General features: G+C 47.9%; 4 protein-coding genes across 4 annotated transcripts; 3 read left to right on the forward strand and 1 right to left on the reverse strand.

Moving 5' to 3' along the window:
- Positions 1 to 363: 363 nt before the first annotated feature.
- On the forward strand, positions 364 to 2,028 carry ARB_05332 (uncharacterized protein; the record flags this gene model as incomplete). Its single annotated transcript, XM_003016992.1, has 1 exon — positions 364 to 2,028. One exon carries the CDS (start codon positions 364 to 366, stop codon positions 2,026 to 2,028), a length of 1,665 nt encoding a protein of 554 aa, XP_003017038.1.
- A 1,047-nt stretch (positions 2,029 to 3,075) lies between these two features.
- Positions 3,076 to 12,682, forward strand: ARB_05333 (uncharacterized protein; the record flags this gene model as incomplete). The annotated part of the gene is made up of 14 exons (XM_003016993.1): positions 3,076 to 3,118; positions 3,216 to 3,654; positions 3,716 to 4,024; positions 4,111 to 4,454; positions 4,528 to 5,121; positions 5,186 to 5,660; positions 5,856 to 6,030; positions 6,094 to 6,528; positions 6,581 to 9,388; positions 9,439 to 10,133; positions 10,186 to 10,669; positions 10,728 to 11,814; positions 11,865 to 12,110; positions 12,300 to 12,682. 14 exons carry the CDS (start codon positions 3,076 to 3,078, stop codon positions 12,680 to 12,682), a joined length of 8,517 nt encoding a protein of 2,838 aa, XP_003017039.1.
- An 87-nt stretch (positions 12,683 to 12,769) lies between these two features.
- On the forward strand, positions 12,770 to 13,012 carry ARB_05334 (uncharacterized protein; the record flags this gene model as incomplete). The annotated part of the gene is made up of 1 exon (XM_003016994.1): positions 12,770 to 13,012. The coding sequence occupies one exon, from the start codon at positions 12,770 to 12,772 to the stop codon at positions 13,010 to 13,012; it is 243 nt and encodes an 80-aa protein (XP_003017040.1).
- A 1,669-nt stretch (positions 13,013 to 14,681) lies between these two features.
- Positions 14,682 to 15,521, reverse strand: ARB_05335 (uncharacterized protein; the record flags this gene model as incomplete). Its single annotated transcript, XM_003016995.1, has 4 exons — positions 14,682 to 14,748; positions 14,795 to 15,159; positions 15,192 to 15,302; positions 15,411 to 15,521. The coding sequence occupies 4 exons, from the start codon at positions 15,519 to 15,521 to the stop codon at positions 14,682 to 14,684; spliced, it is 654 nt and encodes a 217-aa protein (XP_003017041.1).
- Positions 15,522 to 16,246: the final 725 nt, after the last annotated feature.

Below are 16,246 nucleotides of genomic sequence, written 5' to 3' on the forward strand. Positions count from 1 at the left end.
GTCAAAAGTTGCCGGCACTGCTCCTGAACGAGATGCCAACTTGCTCCAGGGATTTAATGCCATGCAAGCGCAAGAGACCAACCGGAAGGGACTGACGGGAGTAAACGGCCATTATAGGGATCCCTGTCGACATAAAAACACCCGGTCTCCTCAGCATGCTCGCAATGCATACCATTTTAGGATTGGTGATTGACAATGTGGGCGACTTTTTGTGCCCCCAAACTCTGTTGATCGAAATATATATATATATTAGTGCTGCCAACTGAATTGTCACGACTCAAAGATAATGTCTCTGCTCAATAGCTATCCGCTTTCTTGAGGCCTGATAGCAACGAGCTGCATAACTGCTGGGCGTTGGCCAATATGAGAGAACCAACTGCTGCCTGCTCCCGAAATGATACAAATACAACTCCAACAGGGGTAGGAGTACACGGCCAGGCCGATACCATTAGCACGGTTATCTCTACGAAGAAGACATGGCGTTTTTGGGCCATATTCCCTGCACTATGCATGACTACCTTTTTATCTGCGCTCGATACATCAATTCTCTCAACGGCGCTGCCTACTATATCCAAGGATTTGGGCGCTGGTCCTCTATACATCTGGATTACGAATGCGTACGTGCTTTCGTCTACTGTCACGCAACCCCTCTTCGGTCAATCAGCCAACATCTTCGGTCGGAGATGGCTCTTAATCCTCTCGGTTGTCTGGTTTGCTGTCGGTAGTGGATTAGCTGGAGGTGCGAACGGAACTACCGTTATCATTTTAGGCAGAACTATTCAAGGTATCGGCGGCGGGGGCATCAATACCTTGATAGATATTGTCATTGGGGATCTGGTACCCATGCGTGAACGAGGAAAATACGTTGCGCTAATGGGTGTTATCTGGGCCATTGGCACTGTGATAGGGCCAGTACTTGGTGGCGGCCTAGCTGAGCATGCCTCCTGGAGATGGATTTTTTATATAAACCTCCCTCTCTCTGGGTTATCCCTGATTTTGCTGTATTTTTTCTTGCGTGTGGCATCTCCGCCAGGTAATGGGTTCTACAAACAGCTTTTACGTGTGGACTTTATTGGCAATGCCATACTTGTCATGGCTGTCATATCTATTCTCTTGTCATTGACCTGGGTGGGCACGCTCTACCCTTGGTCTTCTTGGAAGATCATTTTACCCCTCGTTATTGGGTTCCTGGGATTGATTCTTTTCTATGCACATCAGACATCACGTTTCTGCCGTGAACCATCTATCCCATTGAGGTTATTCCCCACACCTACATCCCTCTTTTCCCTCATCCTAGGATTCACGGGTTCTATTCTGATCTATTGGGTTGGCTACTTCCTGCCAGTCTACTTCCAGGCTGTGCTAGGAACGTCCGCAACGAAGTCTGGTCTTTTCGTTCTTCCGATTACAGGTGCAGTTGCCCCCTTCGGCATCCTGGCCGGTATTCTCATTTCTGTCTGGGGCAAGTACCGAGCTTTCCATTTCATTGGTTTCGGTCTTATGTCAATCGCCGTAGGACTCTTCTCAATTCTTGATCAACACTCATCGGCTGGATATTGGGCAGGGTTCCAGATAATTTTTGGAGCTGGGTCAGGCCTGATATATTCGAGCACATTACCGCCAATCCAAGCCTCTTTACACGAATCTGACATGGCTACGGCAACTGCAACCTGGGCATTTATGCGGAGTTTTGGATCCATCTGGGGGGTTGCTATCCCCACCGCAATATTTAACGAGAAGACTGAATCCCTTCTCGGAGGAATCAGCGATCCTTCTTTGAGGCGTCATCTCTCGAACGGTGGAGCATATGCACTCGCAAGTTCCGGCCTCTCATCCTCCCTCATGCATGACCCGAAACTATTATCGGAGGTGATTGGATTATATACTCAATCTTTAAGGTTTGTATGGTTGTTAGCAATACCCTTCGGCATTTGCGGATTCGTTGCCAGTTTTCCCATTCGCCAGCTTGAATTAAAGACACATCTGGAGACTGAATTTGGGCTGCAAGAGCAGCGACAGGAAGGTTAGGGATAATCGTCATATTCGCCGCAAATCTCTAATTCGTCAAATTATAACACACTCTTTCATCCGGTCAATAAAGACCATATAAACAGCCAAAGGAGACCTGCTCTCCTATGTCACTTGAAATAGAGCGTGTCCTTATTTGGAGGTCATCCCAGCTACTCGTCAGATGTGACTGCGTACGGGATTTGCTTTGTTATCATAAAGGCGGAACTCACGTCACTCAGGTCCCTTAGTGTCTTGGTAGCTACATCTTGTCGACTTTCCCCCTGACACCCCTGAGGATGGTTCGGGGGACGGAGTTCCGCCAACTTGGAGTAAAGGTCTGGAAAGGTTATACATGCACATGCGGAAGTGTGTATCATGCGGGGACAATCAAACAGAAAGTTATAAAACGTGCCTAGGTGAGCTAGGGGGGATATGTCGCTGCCTGCTACTAGAGATGCAATCCCAAGGATTATCGGCTTTTAATTGGGCGGTATTCCCTGAACCTGGCAGGTGGAATGCATCAATGCCAGGACGCATCAAGGCAAATACGGCATCCACAGAGAACCAGCGTAGAGTGTTGAGCCGGACTACTGGGACAGGTGGAGGCGGTGAATACTCCTAGCCATGCCGTAGGCGGCTCAGGGAGAGTTAACTGTTGGATATTTGTCCTGCCAATCCCTGTTTGCGTCTTAAAGCCCAAGCCTCCGCCTTCGATAACATCATGCATTTAGAGGGTGTCCGGAGTATTAATGCAATCCCAAACATTCCAGAGTATGGACATCCTTGATTGCATGCATTCACAAAATTATCCCATGTCTGGCAATTTTGCGCAGCCTGCTTCGCTCCAAACGACCCGGCAGCGGTAGAGATAACCGGAGACCCATACACTATGTTAGGGGCCTATTCCCGCTCCTCTATTGATATACCTGCTATATCACCATGGATTTCTGGTCCCTTTCTGTTCAAGGATAACTCAGAATTACTCTGGGGTCTTTGTTAAGGAATTATACCTTTTCACCTTTGGCCGTCGGAGGTAACTAGTTCTTTACTAAAGCTATGGGAAATATGGCAAACACCGTTGACGAAGGCATTGCCATTGTTGGCATGGGTAAGTGGCCTATTGCTTCACTTTGGATATAAGGGGTTGACAATAGCGTACTCAAATCTACCAGCTTGTCGCCTTCCTGGAGGTGTAACCTGTCCAGAATCATTCTGGGATTTCCTCCTGAGCCAGCGCTGTGCCCGTGGCCCAGTCCCAGCCAGCAGATTTAACGCCGCAGCCTTCTACAATCCTCAGAAGGACCGGACCGGGTGCATTCGTTATACAGAGAGCTACTGTATTAACAATGATCTCGAGGATTTTGACAATGGCTTTTTTGAGATGACGAGTGCGGACGTCCAGACGCTAGATCCTCAACAGCGCCAACTGCTCGAATGCTGCTATGAAGCTCTCGAGTGCGGGGGTATTACCCTCAACCAGGTTGCAAATACAATGACTGGCGTCTATATTGGTAATTTTGCCAGTGACTACGAGTCACTGGCGTTCAAAGAGCCTGAGAAAATCGAGGGCATGCAAGTTCTGGGTATGGGGAGGACGACTGTGAGCAACCGCGTCAGCTATCTGTACAACTTGAACGGACCAAGGTGAGCTGTCTCTGTTGAATAGTTAGCTACTCTGAGAGTATCATGTTAACAACTAGATTAGCGTCACCATGGACACAGCTTGCTCCTCCACGATGTATGCTCTCCACTTCGCCGTTCAGGCTCTTCGCAACGGCGAGATCCCAGCCGCGTTTGTCGGCGGCGTCAACCTTATCTTGACGCTGGAATACCATTTTGCTATTGGCCAAATTGGCGCCTTGTCTCCAACCGCCATGTGCCACGCCTTTGACGCGTCTGCTGATGGCTACGCGCGGGGAGAGTCCATCAATGTTTTATACTTGAAGCGGGTCTCTGATGCGTTGAGAGACGGAGATCCTATTAGGGGGGTAATTAGAGGTGTCTCTTTAACTGCGTGAGTCCACAGGGAGCCCGTATGAACCGACTATTGAGATAGGGAGGTTGATACTGCGCAGCTCCGGAGTACTAACCCTCGAATAGGAATGGCAAAAACAATGGTATCACCTTGCCTAGCGCAATGGCGCAGGAGTTGTCTATCCGAAAGGCATATGAACACTCGGGGCCTATTGATTATAGCGCCGTTGGGTTCGTTGAATGCCATGGGACTGGAACGCCCATCGGTGATCCGATCGAGACCACAGCGATTGCGAACGTGTTTGAAGACAGTCGAGACTGGCATGATCCCATCCTTATCGGATCAACAAAGCCTCAGGTAGGCCATGGTGAGGCCGGGTCTGCCCTGACAAGTATCATCAAAGTCGTTCTTGCGATGGAAAAAGGAATTATCCCCGGAACAATCGGTATTAACAGGCTGAATCCAAATCGTGAGTGCCCCTGATTACTAGTTAATGCCATATGTGTCGGACGCTGCTAACTAACTAATGCCCGGCTGATCAGTGGATTTGCGACGGGGATGCCTGGCTGTCGTCGCCAAAAACACTCCCTGGCCTGCAAACAAAGCAAAGCGCGCATCCGTCAACTCTACAGGGTACGGTGGCGCCAATGGGCATGTAGTGCTTGAAACTATTGAGGAGTATCTGAAAGGCTCAAATGTGCTGCTGGATACGCAGGTACAGCTCTCTATCGACCCTTATACGTCCATTTTACAGGCACAGTTTTTACTCCCGATCTCCGCCCACGATGAGTACTCACTTTTGAGAAACTTGGAAAACGTATCGGACGTATTGCACAGTGGAAAATATGACATTCATGGGTTGCTCTATACCTTAGCTGAGCGCAGGACTAGATTTCCTTATCGCGGCATCATACCCATAACAATTTCCAATCATGAGTATGCCTTCGGCAAACCGTCAACGGGGAAGGCAAATCTCGTTGTCCCCACGGTAGCTTTTGTTTTCACCGGGCAGGGGGCGCAATGGGCGGGAATGGGAAGAGAACTTCTAGATAGTTTCCCTGCGGTTAAACGAGTTTTCTGGAGGCTAAATAAAGCATTAGCTCAACTACAGCCTGCTCCAGCATGGAAACTCCAAGGTAATGTCTATAAAAGAGCACATTATGTGGGAGATTATGATGCACTAATGCAGCTGCCTAATAGAGATACTGCTTGAACCAGAAGAAACAAGCAGAATTGGAGACGTTGCATTTTCTCAACCAGTATGTACGGCGATTCAGATCGCTTTAGTGGATTTGCTCCGCGAATGGGGAGTGAATCCCGTAGCAACAATTGGCCACTCATCCGGTGAACTTGCTGCTGCATATGCTGCAGGGCTAATTTCAGCGGAGAATGCAATTATTGCAGCTTATCTACGAGGCGTGCATGCTACTTTGACGCAGGAACCGGGGGCTATGATGGCAGTGGCAATGGGGGTACTAGATGCTGAGAATCTCCTTGCAGAGCTGGATATCCCTCCTGAAGATGTTTGTGTTGCTTGCATCAACTCTCACAAGAGCGTCACGCTTAGTGGAAAGCTACAGCCTATTAATAACCTACACAGTGTCTTGAAAGCGCGCTCCGTGCTGTGCAAGAAATTAGCTACCGGAGGCAAAGCTTATCATTCTCCCAGCATGAGGTCAGTCGGCTTAGGATATAGTGATGCTATAAGGGAGGCTGTTGAAATACCAAACGGTATAAATTGAACAAAGCAACAACCTAACGGCCATGGTTTAGTTGCGGCTGTCAACTCCACGCCGTGTAGCACTAATAAATCCACAGTACAACCCCATTCAGCTGCTACCCGACGACATAAGGTCGATGGTAGTTCCAGGCCCGTGATGATTTCGTCGGTTATCCTGGAACCTCTTCAACCATCTGACATTTCGGGTGCATATTGGCAGAGAAACCTGGAATCCCCAGTTTTGTTTGACCCGGCATTAAAATATCTGTTAGAGCTTACATTTGGCCCTGAAGATCGATACGTGGACTGTCTGATAGAGATAGGGGTATGCCCTCCCACTTTTCTTCAATAGTATGTGAAGTCCTACTAACAATTATGCTTGCTGCAGCCTCATAATGCTCTCAAGGGCCCCATCAATCAAATCATCAGTTCTCCGGAAGTCACCGAATTATGGAAATCAAACCTCGGAAGTACACCAAAGATATCATATGAGTCCACTCTTGAAAGACAACACAATGCAGAAGACGACATGATGAGACTCGCTACGAACCTTTTTATGAAAGGCTGTTCAATTGATATGCGTCAAGTCAATGGTCAAGCTTCCTATCGACCCGAAAAGCCTATCGCTGGCCTACCAATGTACCCCTGGAACCATACAAACCCACACCCACTTATTGTTACCCGTGCAACTAAGGACTATAAGTTTGCTACCCATCCAAGGCACGATTTGATTGGAAGCAGACTTCCAGGCAGTAATCGACTGGAACCAATCTGGCGAAACAATCTCCGCTTGAAAGACGTGCCTTGGATTAAAGATCATGTCGTAAGTTGACATATCTACTGTGTATGTCATCTATCAACTAACGTTTAGATAGATTGGTAATGCAGTCCTTGTCCCCGGAGTGGCGTATATTGCCATGGCAATCGAAGCTGCTGCTCAGTTTGCTGAAGACGAGACTCTTGGTGGCCCTGATTTCGAGTTTGAGGATGCAAAATTCCACTTACACACTATGGCTGTCAAAGCTGCATTAGTTATCGGTGCCAGTGGGACAGCAGACATTATGATCAACCTGCGGCCAACTGACGCTTCGGCTGCACGTAACCGGTTTGATTTCAAAATTTGTTCTGTAACTGATGACCGGTGGACAGAACACGCTAATGGATCCATTTCCTACGAAATCATGCACGGCAAGCGGACAATGAAGTCCTCTTTTGCTGACGAGACAGCCGATCCCATATTTGAAGAAAAAATTGGCAAGGACTCTTGGTATGATCGACTCAAGTATCGAGGTTTCGATTTTGGGCCTTTCTTCCGAGTTATAGACGAAATCGAGATTCTACGCTATGAGTCTCGTGCTCGAGCCAAAACGCCCATTCTGAAGACTATGGCTAAGGATACCCCGCACGAATCTCGGTATGCAGTTCACCCTTTAACAATTGATGCAGTACTCCAGGGCCGTGTTGTTGCTGTTTACAATAGCCGGGTAGACAAGGAAGAGGCGACCCAGATCCCCGTGTTTGTGGAAGATATGGTAATTTATCCTGCCTCCTGGGCAAAAAACCAGACCGGTATCATTGACAGTGTTGCCTGGACCGAGGGTGCCCGAAGTGGTGGCTCTCACTCCAGGCTAGTAACTGAGGATGGCTACGAGATAATTTCGACTAAACATGTCAGATGGCGCCAATTCGAGAACCAGGGTAGCCAAGAAAAGTTGGCAAAGAGTACTGCACGAGAGCCATACTATCGACTACATTGGAAACCAGATGTTGATTTTCTCAATTCGGAGAAGGCCAATGGCTTGTACCATAGAGATTTCAAGTCTCCCCTGGGGATCAAATACCTCGATGAAATCTACAATATTCGCATTCGCCTAGAAACAGTGACTGTCCTTTACATATGCAAGACCCTTGAGCTTATTAGCAAGGAAAACCTCCCTTCGGATTCCTCATTGCGGTGGATCCACGCGTACTATGACTGGATGCGACATGTTAGGGCTGAGGCGGCAGCTGGTAACATGGTACTTTGCGATGATCATGCTACACAGCTTGCCCCTGGTATGCGAGAACGTCGAATTGAGACCTTGCTATCGGAACTTCCTTCAAACTTTCCCCAGCTAGAATATAATAGAGTGGTGATGGAAAACATGAGCGGAATCTTGAATGGAACGACTTCTGGTGTGAATTTGGCGGTTGAGGCCGAAGTCCTTGCTGGTGTTTATGCTGACGGTTCGATTCATGATGCTGCGCGTAAAAATCTTCGATCTCTAGTTGATAACTTAGCCCATAAAAACCCAACCATGAAGATTCTCGAGGTGGGTGCGGGGACAGGAAGCTGCACGTCTGTCGCTTTGGACATTTTGAATACCTACGACAAGAACAACGGGCACGCAAAGCGATATGCAGATTATACCTTTACTGATATTTCACCATCCTTCTTTGAGAAGGCCGAGGAGATGTTTTCGGAGTACTCTGCTATAACCTTTAAGGTATTTGATGTCGAAAGGGACCCAGAAACCCAGGGCTTTAAGAACCATGATTACGACCTAATTCTTGCATCCAATGTGCTTCATGCACCTGGAAATACAGATAAATTGCTCGCGAATTGTTGCAAGCTCCTCAAGCCTGGTGGAAAGCTGGTCATGCTCGAGATCACCCAAACCGAGAGTCTCACACCTGTCCAATTTGCGTTTGGTACTCTCCCTAGCTTTTGGGGCTGCCTTGATGATGCTGATGGTGACCGTCCCCTGGGCCCGTTTAGAACGCTGCCATCTTGGGATGAACAACTTCGCCTCTCTGGTTTTAGTGGCTTGGATTTGATTCTGAGAGACTTCCCAGAACCCCTGGCACTTGAGAGTGTCATGATGTCAACTGCTATTCACGCATCAACTAGCAATACGATTGTCTCGGAAATTGGTCCTGTAATCATTGTAAGTGGGATATCCTATTTTATGTGGACAACTGCTAACATCGTTAAGGTGCACTCAGCTAGCCAGGCAGACTTAGCCCTGGCTATTGCTCAGCTCATTGAGAAATCGGGAGGGAGTGTCAGATATAGCTCCATGGCAAACCTTCCCGAGCTTGTTGACTCGAGTCAGCCACAAGGATATATCGTTTTGGAAGAACTCGATAAACCGATTCTAATTGATATGCAGCCAATGCAGTTCGAAGGTTTTAAGAAGCTTGTCCGTACAGCCTCAAGCATTCTCTGGGTTACTGCAGGGGACCTTATGGCCGGAAAAAATCCATCAGCTGCCATGGCCCACGGAATCAATACGGTCCTGATGAATGAAAATTCAACGAAGAATCTTAGATTTGCTACCCTGGACCTTGACGATGCCGCTATCTCTGAAACTACGACAGCTGTTAAGCATATCGCGGACATATTCTTATTGGTTGCAAAGGCGCAATCAAGAGAAGATTGTGAAACGGATTTTATTCTCAAAGACGGTGTCATTTACATAAGTCGTGTTGTTCCCGACGCTCAGCTGAACGAAGAATTCAGGTTGGACAATGGAGATGGTCGCGTAGACCAAGATTTCCCAACCTCTGGGAATGTGCAGCTAGCCCTTGAAACGCCAGGTCTTCTCGACACGATATACTTCCGTGAGCAACCTACTTGCGACATTGATCTCGGCTCAGATGAGCTGGAAATTAATGTTAAAGCCGTTGGCCTGAATATGAAAGTACGTCTCTTCTCACCCTAACAACTGCTCAAAAGCTTACAATAGTATAGGACTATGTTATTGCTATGGGAAATTTCGAAAGCGTCAAGTCCAGCATCGAATCGACTGGGGTTGTATCCCGCGTTGGTGCTAACGTTAAGAATATCAAACCTGGAGACAAGGTTATATGTTTCGAGCGAGGCCATTATGACACGTTCTTGAGAAGCCCCGTTGCCAAGTGTCTAAAGCTAAACGACGGTGATGACTTGATTGAAATGGCTACAATTGGCATTGCACTTGGTACCGCATTATATTCCCTGAGATACCTAGCACAACTTGAAGCTGGAGAAACAATTCTCATTCAAGCTGCTACAGGCGGTCTGGGCTTGGCAGCAATACAATACTCAAAGCTCGTCGGAGCAGAAATATATTCAACTGTTGGTACCCAAGCCAAAAAGGAATATTTGATTAACGAATTGGGGATCCCAGAAAATCAGATCTTTTGGTCTCGCTCTCTTGACTTCAAGCAAAACCTGTTGAAAGAGACAAAGGGGAGAGGAGTTGATGTAGTGCTTTCTACAATCTCCGGCCCAGGCTTCTATGAGGGCTTTGGCTGCCTGGCGCCATGTGGAAGACTAATTGATGTGGGTAGAGGGAATGTTTTGGACAAGGGAAAGCTGGGATTGCATGTTTTTGATGAAAGCATTAGTGTGTTCTCTTTCGACCTCAACTTCGTGCTCGAGAAAAAGCCTCAGCTTGCTTCACGGTACGACCCCCATCCACCTATCTCACACTAGCTTTTGGCTAATAATCTTCAGACTTCTAGCAGATATGACGGAGCTCCTAAGGGGAAAGAAGATCAAGCCAGTCAAAATAGATCGGACATTCCACATTACTGACCTGGAAAAAGCTCTTAGATACTTTGGCCAAGGACAACATATCGGCAAGGTAGTATTGACCTATGGCCAAACTGAAAATAAGGTCAAACTACATGGAGCTCTAAAGCCCCGCGGAATTCACGCCAACAACAGTTATGTCTTAGCTGGCTGCCATGGTGGCCTTGGGCACAGTATTGCAGATTGGTTGATCGAGCACGGTGCCCGGAATTTAGTGTTTTTGTCTCGTTCCGGGGAGAAAAAGCAAGAAAATGCGTCCTTCATATCACGAGCAAAAGTGAGGGGCGTCAATGTTGTATCTCTGAGAGGAGATATATCCAGGATGGTGGATGTGGAGGAGGCTGTTACTAGGGCAATCTCGATGGGCCCTTTGAAAGGAGTGGTGCATGCTGCAATGGTTTTACAGGTAAGTCCAGATCTTCTAAGTACAACAACATCCTGCTCACATAGCTAACTATTAAAAGGATGCGTTTTTTGATACTATGACTCTAGAAACTTTCAATGCGGCTATTCGCCCCAAAGTACACGGCGCCCTTAACCTGCATAAAGCGACACTTGATGCACAAGCCGAACTGGACTTTTTCTTCATGACGAGCTCCACTGTGACTTATGTTGGACATATTTCTCAATCTAATTATGCGGCAGCCAATGCAGTTCTGGACAACCTGGCAAGGCATAGACGTGAATTGGGCCTTCCAGCGACAACAATTTCATTAGGGCCGATCAAGGGGGTTGGGACTCTAAACAGAAAACCAGAATATGCTGAAAACCTACTACGATCTGGTTTGATTGAAGCACCAGAGTCCGAGTTTATTTATCATTTTGAGAGACTCATCAAGGAACAAGAAAAGTCACCACATTTCGACAGAAATACCCAAGCGCATATTCTCACAGGCGTGGAATATAGCAAACATGACCTGAGCATGGTTCAGGTAACTAGGATTGAAAAGGATCGCCGTTCCGCTCTGTTGGTCACTATTTTAGAATCCCGTAAAGCTACAATCGGAGAAGGTACCGCTTCGGCTGAAATGATGGGTGACGAAGCGTTAGATATCCCGGAGGACAGAAACGCGGCTATTATAATCCTGGCAGATGCGGTTGCTCAGAGGCTGGCAAAGCTACTATTTGTTGCTTCTGATGACATTGATATCACACGCCCACTATCACATTACGGCATCGATAGTATGTCTGGCAGCGAGATGGTACATTGGCTGTCCCAGAAATTTTCTGTTGGCATGTCTTTTCTTGAACTCCTGGACCCTATGTGTACATCGAAACACCTAGCTGGAGTTATATATGACACTGCACAGAAGTACAAAGAGTCAACGGTAGCCAAAGACGCTGAAGCTACAGATATCGTTATTGATACAAATGAAAACTCACAAGCGGAAGACAATGGCACAAATGGGGCTGGATTACTACATGAGGTTGAGGAGAATCATCAAGGCTCTGGGTCCCATCTAGAGATGTTTTCTACATACCTTAAACAAGCAGTTTCGGGACCGAAGCCAGTGGCACACTCCTATGTCTGTTCAGTGATAAATAAGGATGGTAAGTTGACGCTCTAACTTGCATGTCAAAGCTAATGGAAAATTCTGTAGGTGATCAACTGTACTCCCACGCGGAAGGCTCAATTTCACAACATTCAAGTGAAAGGGCAGGGTTTGATTCAGTCTACTGGATGGCCTCAATGACAAAATTGATGACAGCAATTGCTGTCATGCTCTGTGTCGAACGTGGTCAAATATCCTTAGACGAGGACATTGCCACGGTTTTACCTGACCTATGTTCTCTCCCGGTTCTTGACCGTGTTGATGCCAAAGGGAAGTACTCGACTAAGACGCGCAGTAAGCCGATCACCCTTAGACTCCTACTTACTCACCAAAGTGGTTGTGGGTATCATTCTAGCCCGTATTTGGCGCGATGGGCCAAACAAAATGGCCGGACAGAGAGCATCTTTGATAATGACTTTGTAAGGATCTGCCTCCTTTATCAAATGTATTAGGTAGGGTATGGCTAACTGTTCCCGCAGAAAGTTATGGAAACCTTTCCCTTGATCTTTGAACCAGGGTCAAATTTCATGTACGGATCAGGTTTTGACTGGGCTGGCGAGCTTGTTGCACGTTTAAACGGGGTGAGCCTTGAGGAGTTTTTGCAGGCTGAAGTCTGCAAGCCCTTGGGGATGACTTCGACAACCTTCCACCCTGACAAACGCGTTGACATGCTCAAACGACGTGTTGAATTCTACGAACGCAACGATGACGGGTACCTCATGCCTGGCGCCGAATATACCAAACTTCCAGCGGCCCATGAGTGTGGCGGACATGGCCTCTGGTCGACACCACGCGACTGGAACAAGTTTGTCCACATGATTCTTAGTGACGGCAGACCCATATTGCAGCAGAGTAGCGTGGACTAGATGTTCAAGCCACAAGCAATTGCAGGTGATGAGTTACGTGAATTGTTATCTGGCCCTCTCCGCGCATCACTGCGCTCAACTGTCGATATGGAGGCTGAAAACATCCAGATTGCCATTGCTGGGCCAGTATATGTAGATGGCATCCCTGAAAGGAGGTCTGCCGGCACTGTACAGTGGTCCGGAAAACCTAACATGTTTTGGTGGATTGATCGCCAGGAAGGTATTGCTGCAATGACCTTCACACAAGTTATTTCAGCATCAGATGCACGGTTTGAGGAGCTGACGACTACGTTTGAGAGAGCCGTCTATGCAGATCTTACGAAAATGTAGGTATTTTACGGCAAACGGCACCTTATTCTGAGACACTCTAACGATATATGTTCCCTCTTGCCACTGATTTTAACGCACTTGTACGGAGTAGATAGAAGGCGTTTTTAGGCAACTAAATATATAATTGAATATCTAACTAGCCAGTACTCAATCCATCTATTTTGCGTAGGAGGTACATGCACAGGCATTGCCAAACACACGTCGGCTCAACTCCGTCCACTTGGATGTTTACTTGTGGCGTCAAACCTTTAAAGTGTCTCGAGAAAAAGGTGAAGGCCCGCGGGCCTTATTAGCATGACGGAGTGATACGGAAAGGATATTGACGGAAGAGCTGGTTAAAGGCAACATGTGGTGGCCGAATGGGGACAGAATACGGCGAAGCTGTGACCCTGCAGGGTCTGGCATGAAAAAGGGGTCTCGGGGAAATTCAACAATAGCTCCCGTGTGTGAAAGGTACCAATTTCGGCCAGTGAAGCTGTAGGAATATCTATCCGTATGAAACAGCGCCATAGACTAAAGACGTGGGAGGTTGGCTAGACGGTCAATTAGCAGTGGGTAAAGGGGGACAAGGGAGCGGGCGGTAAGCAAAACACAACGGTCCCGGAGCCCGTTTGGCCCGCTCCATGCGGCCCAGGCTTTCTTGATCGCATGGATGCAAAGTCTGAAGGCGGCTGGCAAGGGTGGGATAAAAGGAACATTTCAGGGGGCGTGTGTTCCATGTAGCGCGTAGCAAATGCGATAGGCAAACAGCGCTTCGTAGCCGGGCTTATTGACAATAACGGCTCCCGGCTGGCCCATTGATGCCAAACCAAGGTGTAAGCCCAACCTGACAGCATCGTCCACAAACCTCTACAAGTTTATTCTGCTGTCATTTTTCTGATCCAGGATCTCCTCTTGTCGTTGTTATTTCTCGTTATTATTGTTTCCCCCTTTTGATGTCAAGAAAGACGCGGCGGCGCTTACATCACATGATACTCAAGGCAGACGCGCGCTTAGACGCGGTGCCCAAAACTGCGCGCGAGAAGCGTAGACGAGGTCACGGGCCTCTCCCGCCTTTTTTATTTTTATATTTTTCGTTATTTTCTTTTTCAACGTCAAACGACGAAGAAAAGCGCAGAAGAAGAGCGGAAGAGAAGCAGAACGGGCAGAGGAAAAGGGCCTAAGCGAGGTGCTAGACGGGCCAGTCTGTCTTTCGCGCCGATGGAAATTTCATGCGCGAGCTGCTCGGCTGCGGCGCAGGCCCGCCCTGTGTGTCGCGACGCCCCTGGTCATGGAGGAAAATGATAGGCGGTTAACGACAGATTGTCCCAAGCACAAAAGACAAAAAGCGACCCCTTGGGCGCCTAACGCCAGAATATCCCCGTTGTCCAGGGCTGGCGCGGGGCCCCTGAGACGGCTGTCGATGCAGCTTTTACGAAAATCCATTGGCAACCGGCGACTCTCAGCTTGCAAATGTGACAACGCTAAAACAGATTCCATTCAATCTTGGTCCACTAACTAACTAGCTAGTCAAATGTCCCTGCTCCGTGCAGTCATTGCTAGTCCGAAGTCCATACTATCCTCATTATCCCGAAAAGGTGTTGCAAAATCATAACCAAAAAAATCCACAGGGAAGTAAAGAAAAAGGCAAAACACATGAGAATGCAGAGAAACGAAAACGAAAGCGTTATTACATGATATCGTTAGCAGTTGATACCTCCTCTTTTTCTTTTTGCACATTGGACCAACACTCCATGCTTCACTCGATTTTTGGCCCCCGCATAAGTCCCTGGTCGTGCTTACTTGCCAATGGATCTCTGTTTCAATTGTCTCTCATGCTCCAATTGGCTGATTTCCTGTTCGAAATCCTTGACCATGGCCTGAGATTTCTCCATGGAAGCTTTCATGACGCTTCCTTCGCGGCGCCACCGGTTAATACGCTCAACCTCCGTGTTGCGTCGGCGGTGCTTAGTTTGGATCTTCTCGCAAAGCTTGCAGATGGCTTGGATGTTCTCGGTATTGTGGACGAGTTTCATGCCGCAGGTTTCGCCCATTCGATATTCGTGGTTGCACTTGGCAGCAAAGCTGCCCCAGGCCCAATCACCGCAGAGGAATCTCTTCTGGCTGTAGAAGCACATGGTGACTTTGAAACACTGTTCATCAGTCTTCTATACCTTTGGAGCTTTCAATGCGCACTCACCAGCTCTTTTTCTTGTTGTTTTCTCGGTGTTTCAAGTGTTGCTTCTATGGACCCGATGGCGGATCGAGTTCCTGACTGACAAAGCAGTTTGTTTGGCAAGGTAAAGCTTGACTATTGAGGAGGGAAGTACTGATGATGTAGGAGGAAGCGGTGCTTGCAGTTGTTTTGTGTGCTGATTTTATCACTGGGAAGTGTGCTGTGGTCGTTGCTGCTGCTCACTGGAGTTGTCTGCTTTGCTGATGATATCTCTTCCGCATTCTCGGGGGAAAGATGGCGATATTTATGCCTCGACGCAGAGAGCACCTTTGGATATTTTGATACCACGTCCATCCTGCATATTGAGGAGATGGCCAATTGTCGTGTTGGCATGATTGCTGCCCACCTTCACTGGCCTTGGACGGCACTCTGCCTGTCTGTCTATCTGTCCGGCTCTCCTCTGATCCCCCGGTCTGCTTCTCCTCAGCTTGGCTTCTGTCTGTCTTGACATCTGGTGTGGAGTTGTCTGAGAACCTTTTTCACATTTGCCTCATGCATTCGCAACTTGGCCTAAGCACCCTTGCATGCTGTGTAAATGCGATCCGGTTTAGCACGGTTGACCAGATGTCGTGGACACTCCCTTGGCCAACGACCACCCTTCTGTTCAGTTGAAGATCTATCAATTAACTTTTTAGCCCATGCTCGCCTTTCTCCTAAGGGGGTGTCGCAAGCCCTCTGCATGTCCTTACGTTCTCCTATTCTACTTCATAACCCCTGCATTTCTTGCTCCACCTCGGGCTTTCTCTGAAACTCAACTGTGGGAAGGGAGAGAAAAGAAGCTGGTTGTACTACTCTTGGTCAAAGTGATCTCGCCGACGTGCTGCAGCATCCTAACTGCCCAGTAGGCCCCACACACATTCTTTCCCTGTCATTCCAATATCAAAAGACTATTACAATGAGGCTGGCCACATACTATGTCGTTCACGGGATTCAATCCGATATACCCCTCCCCCCCTCCCCTCCTCCCCTCTCTTCCTTCTTTTCACTGGCCACCAATAGACCGGCTCATTCGAAACGAA

Source organism: Trichophyton benhamiae (assembly GCF_000151125.1).
Source record: "Trichophyton benhamiae CBS 112371 chromosome Unknown contig01989.5, whole genome shotgun sequence".
In the NCBI taxonomy this organism is placed as follows: Eukaryota; Fungi; Ascomycota; class Eurotiomycetes; order Onygenales; family Arthrodermataceae; genus Trichophyton; species Trichophyton benhamiae.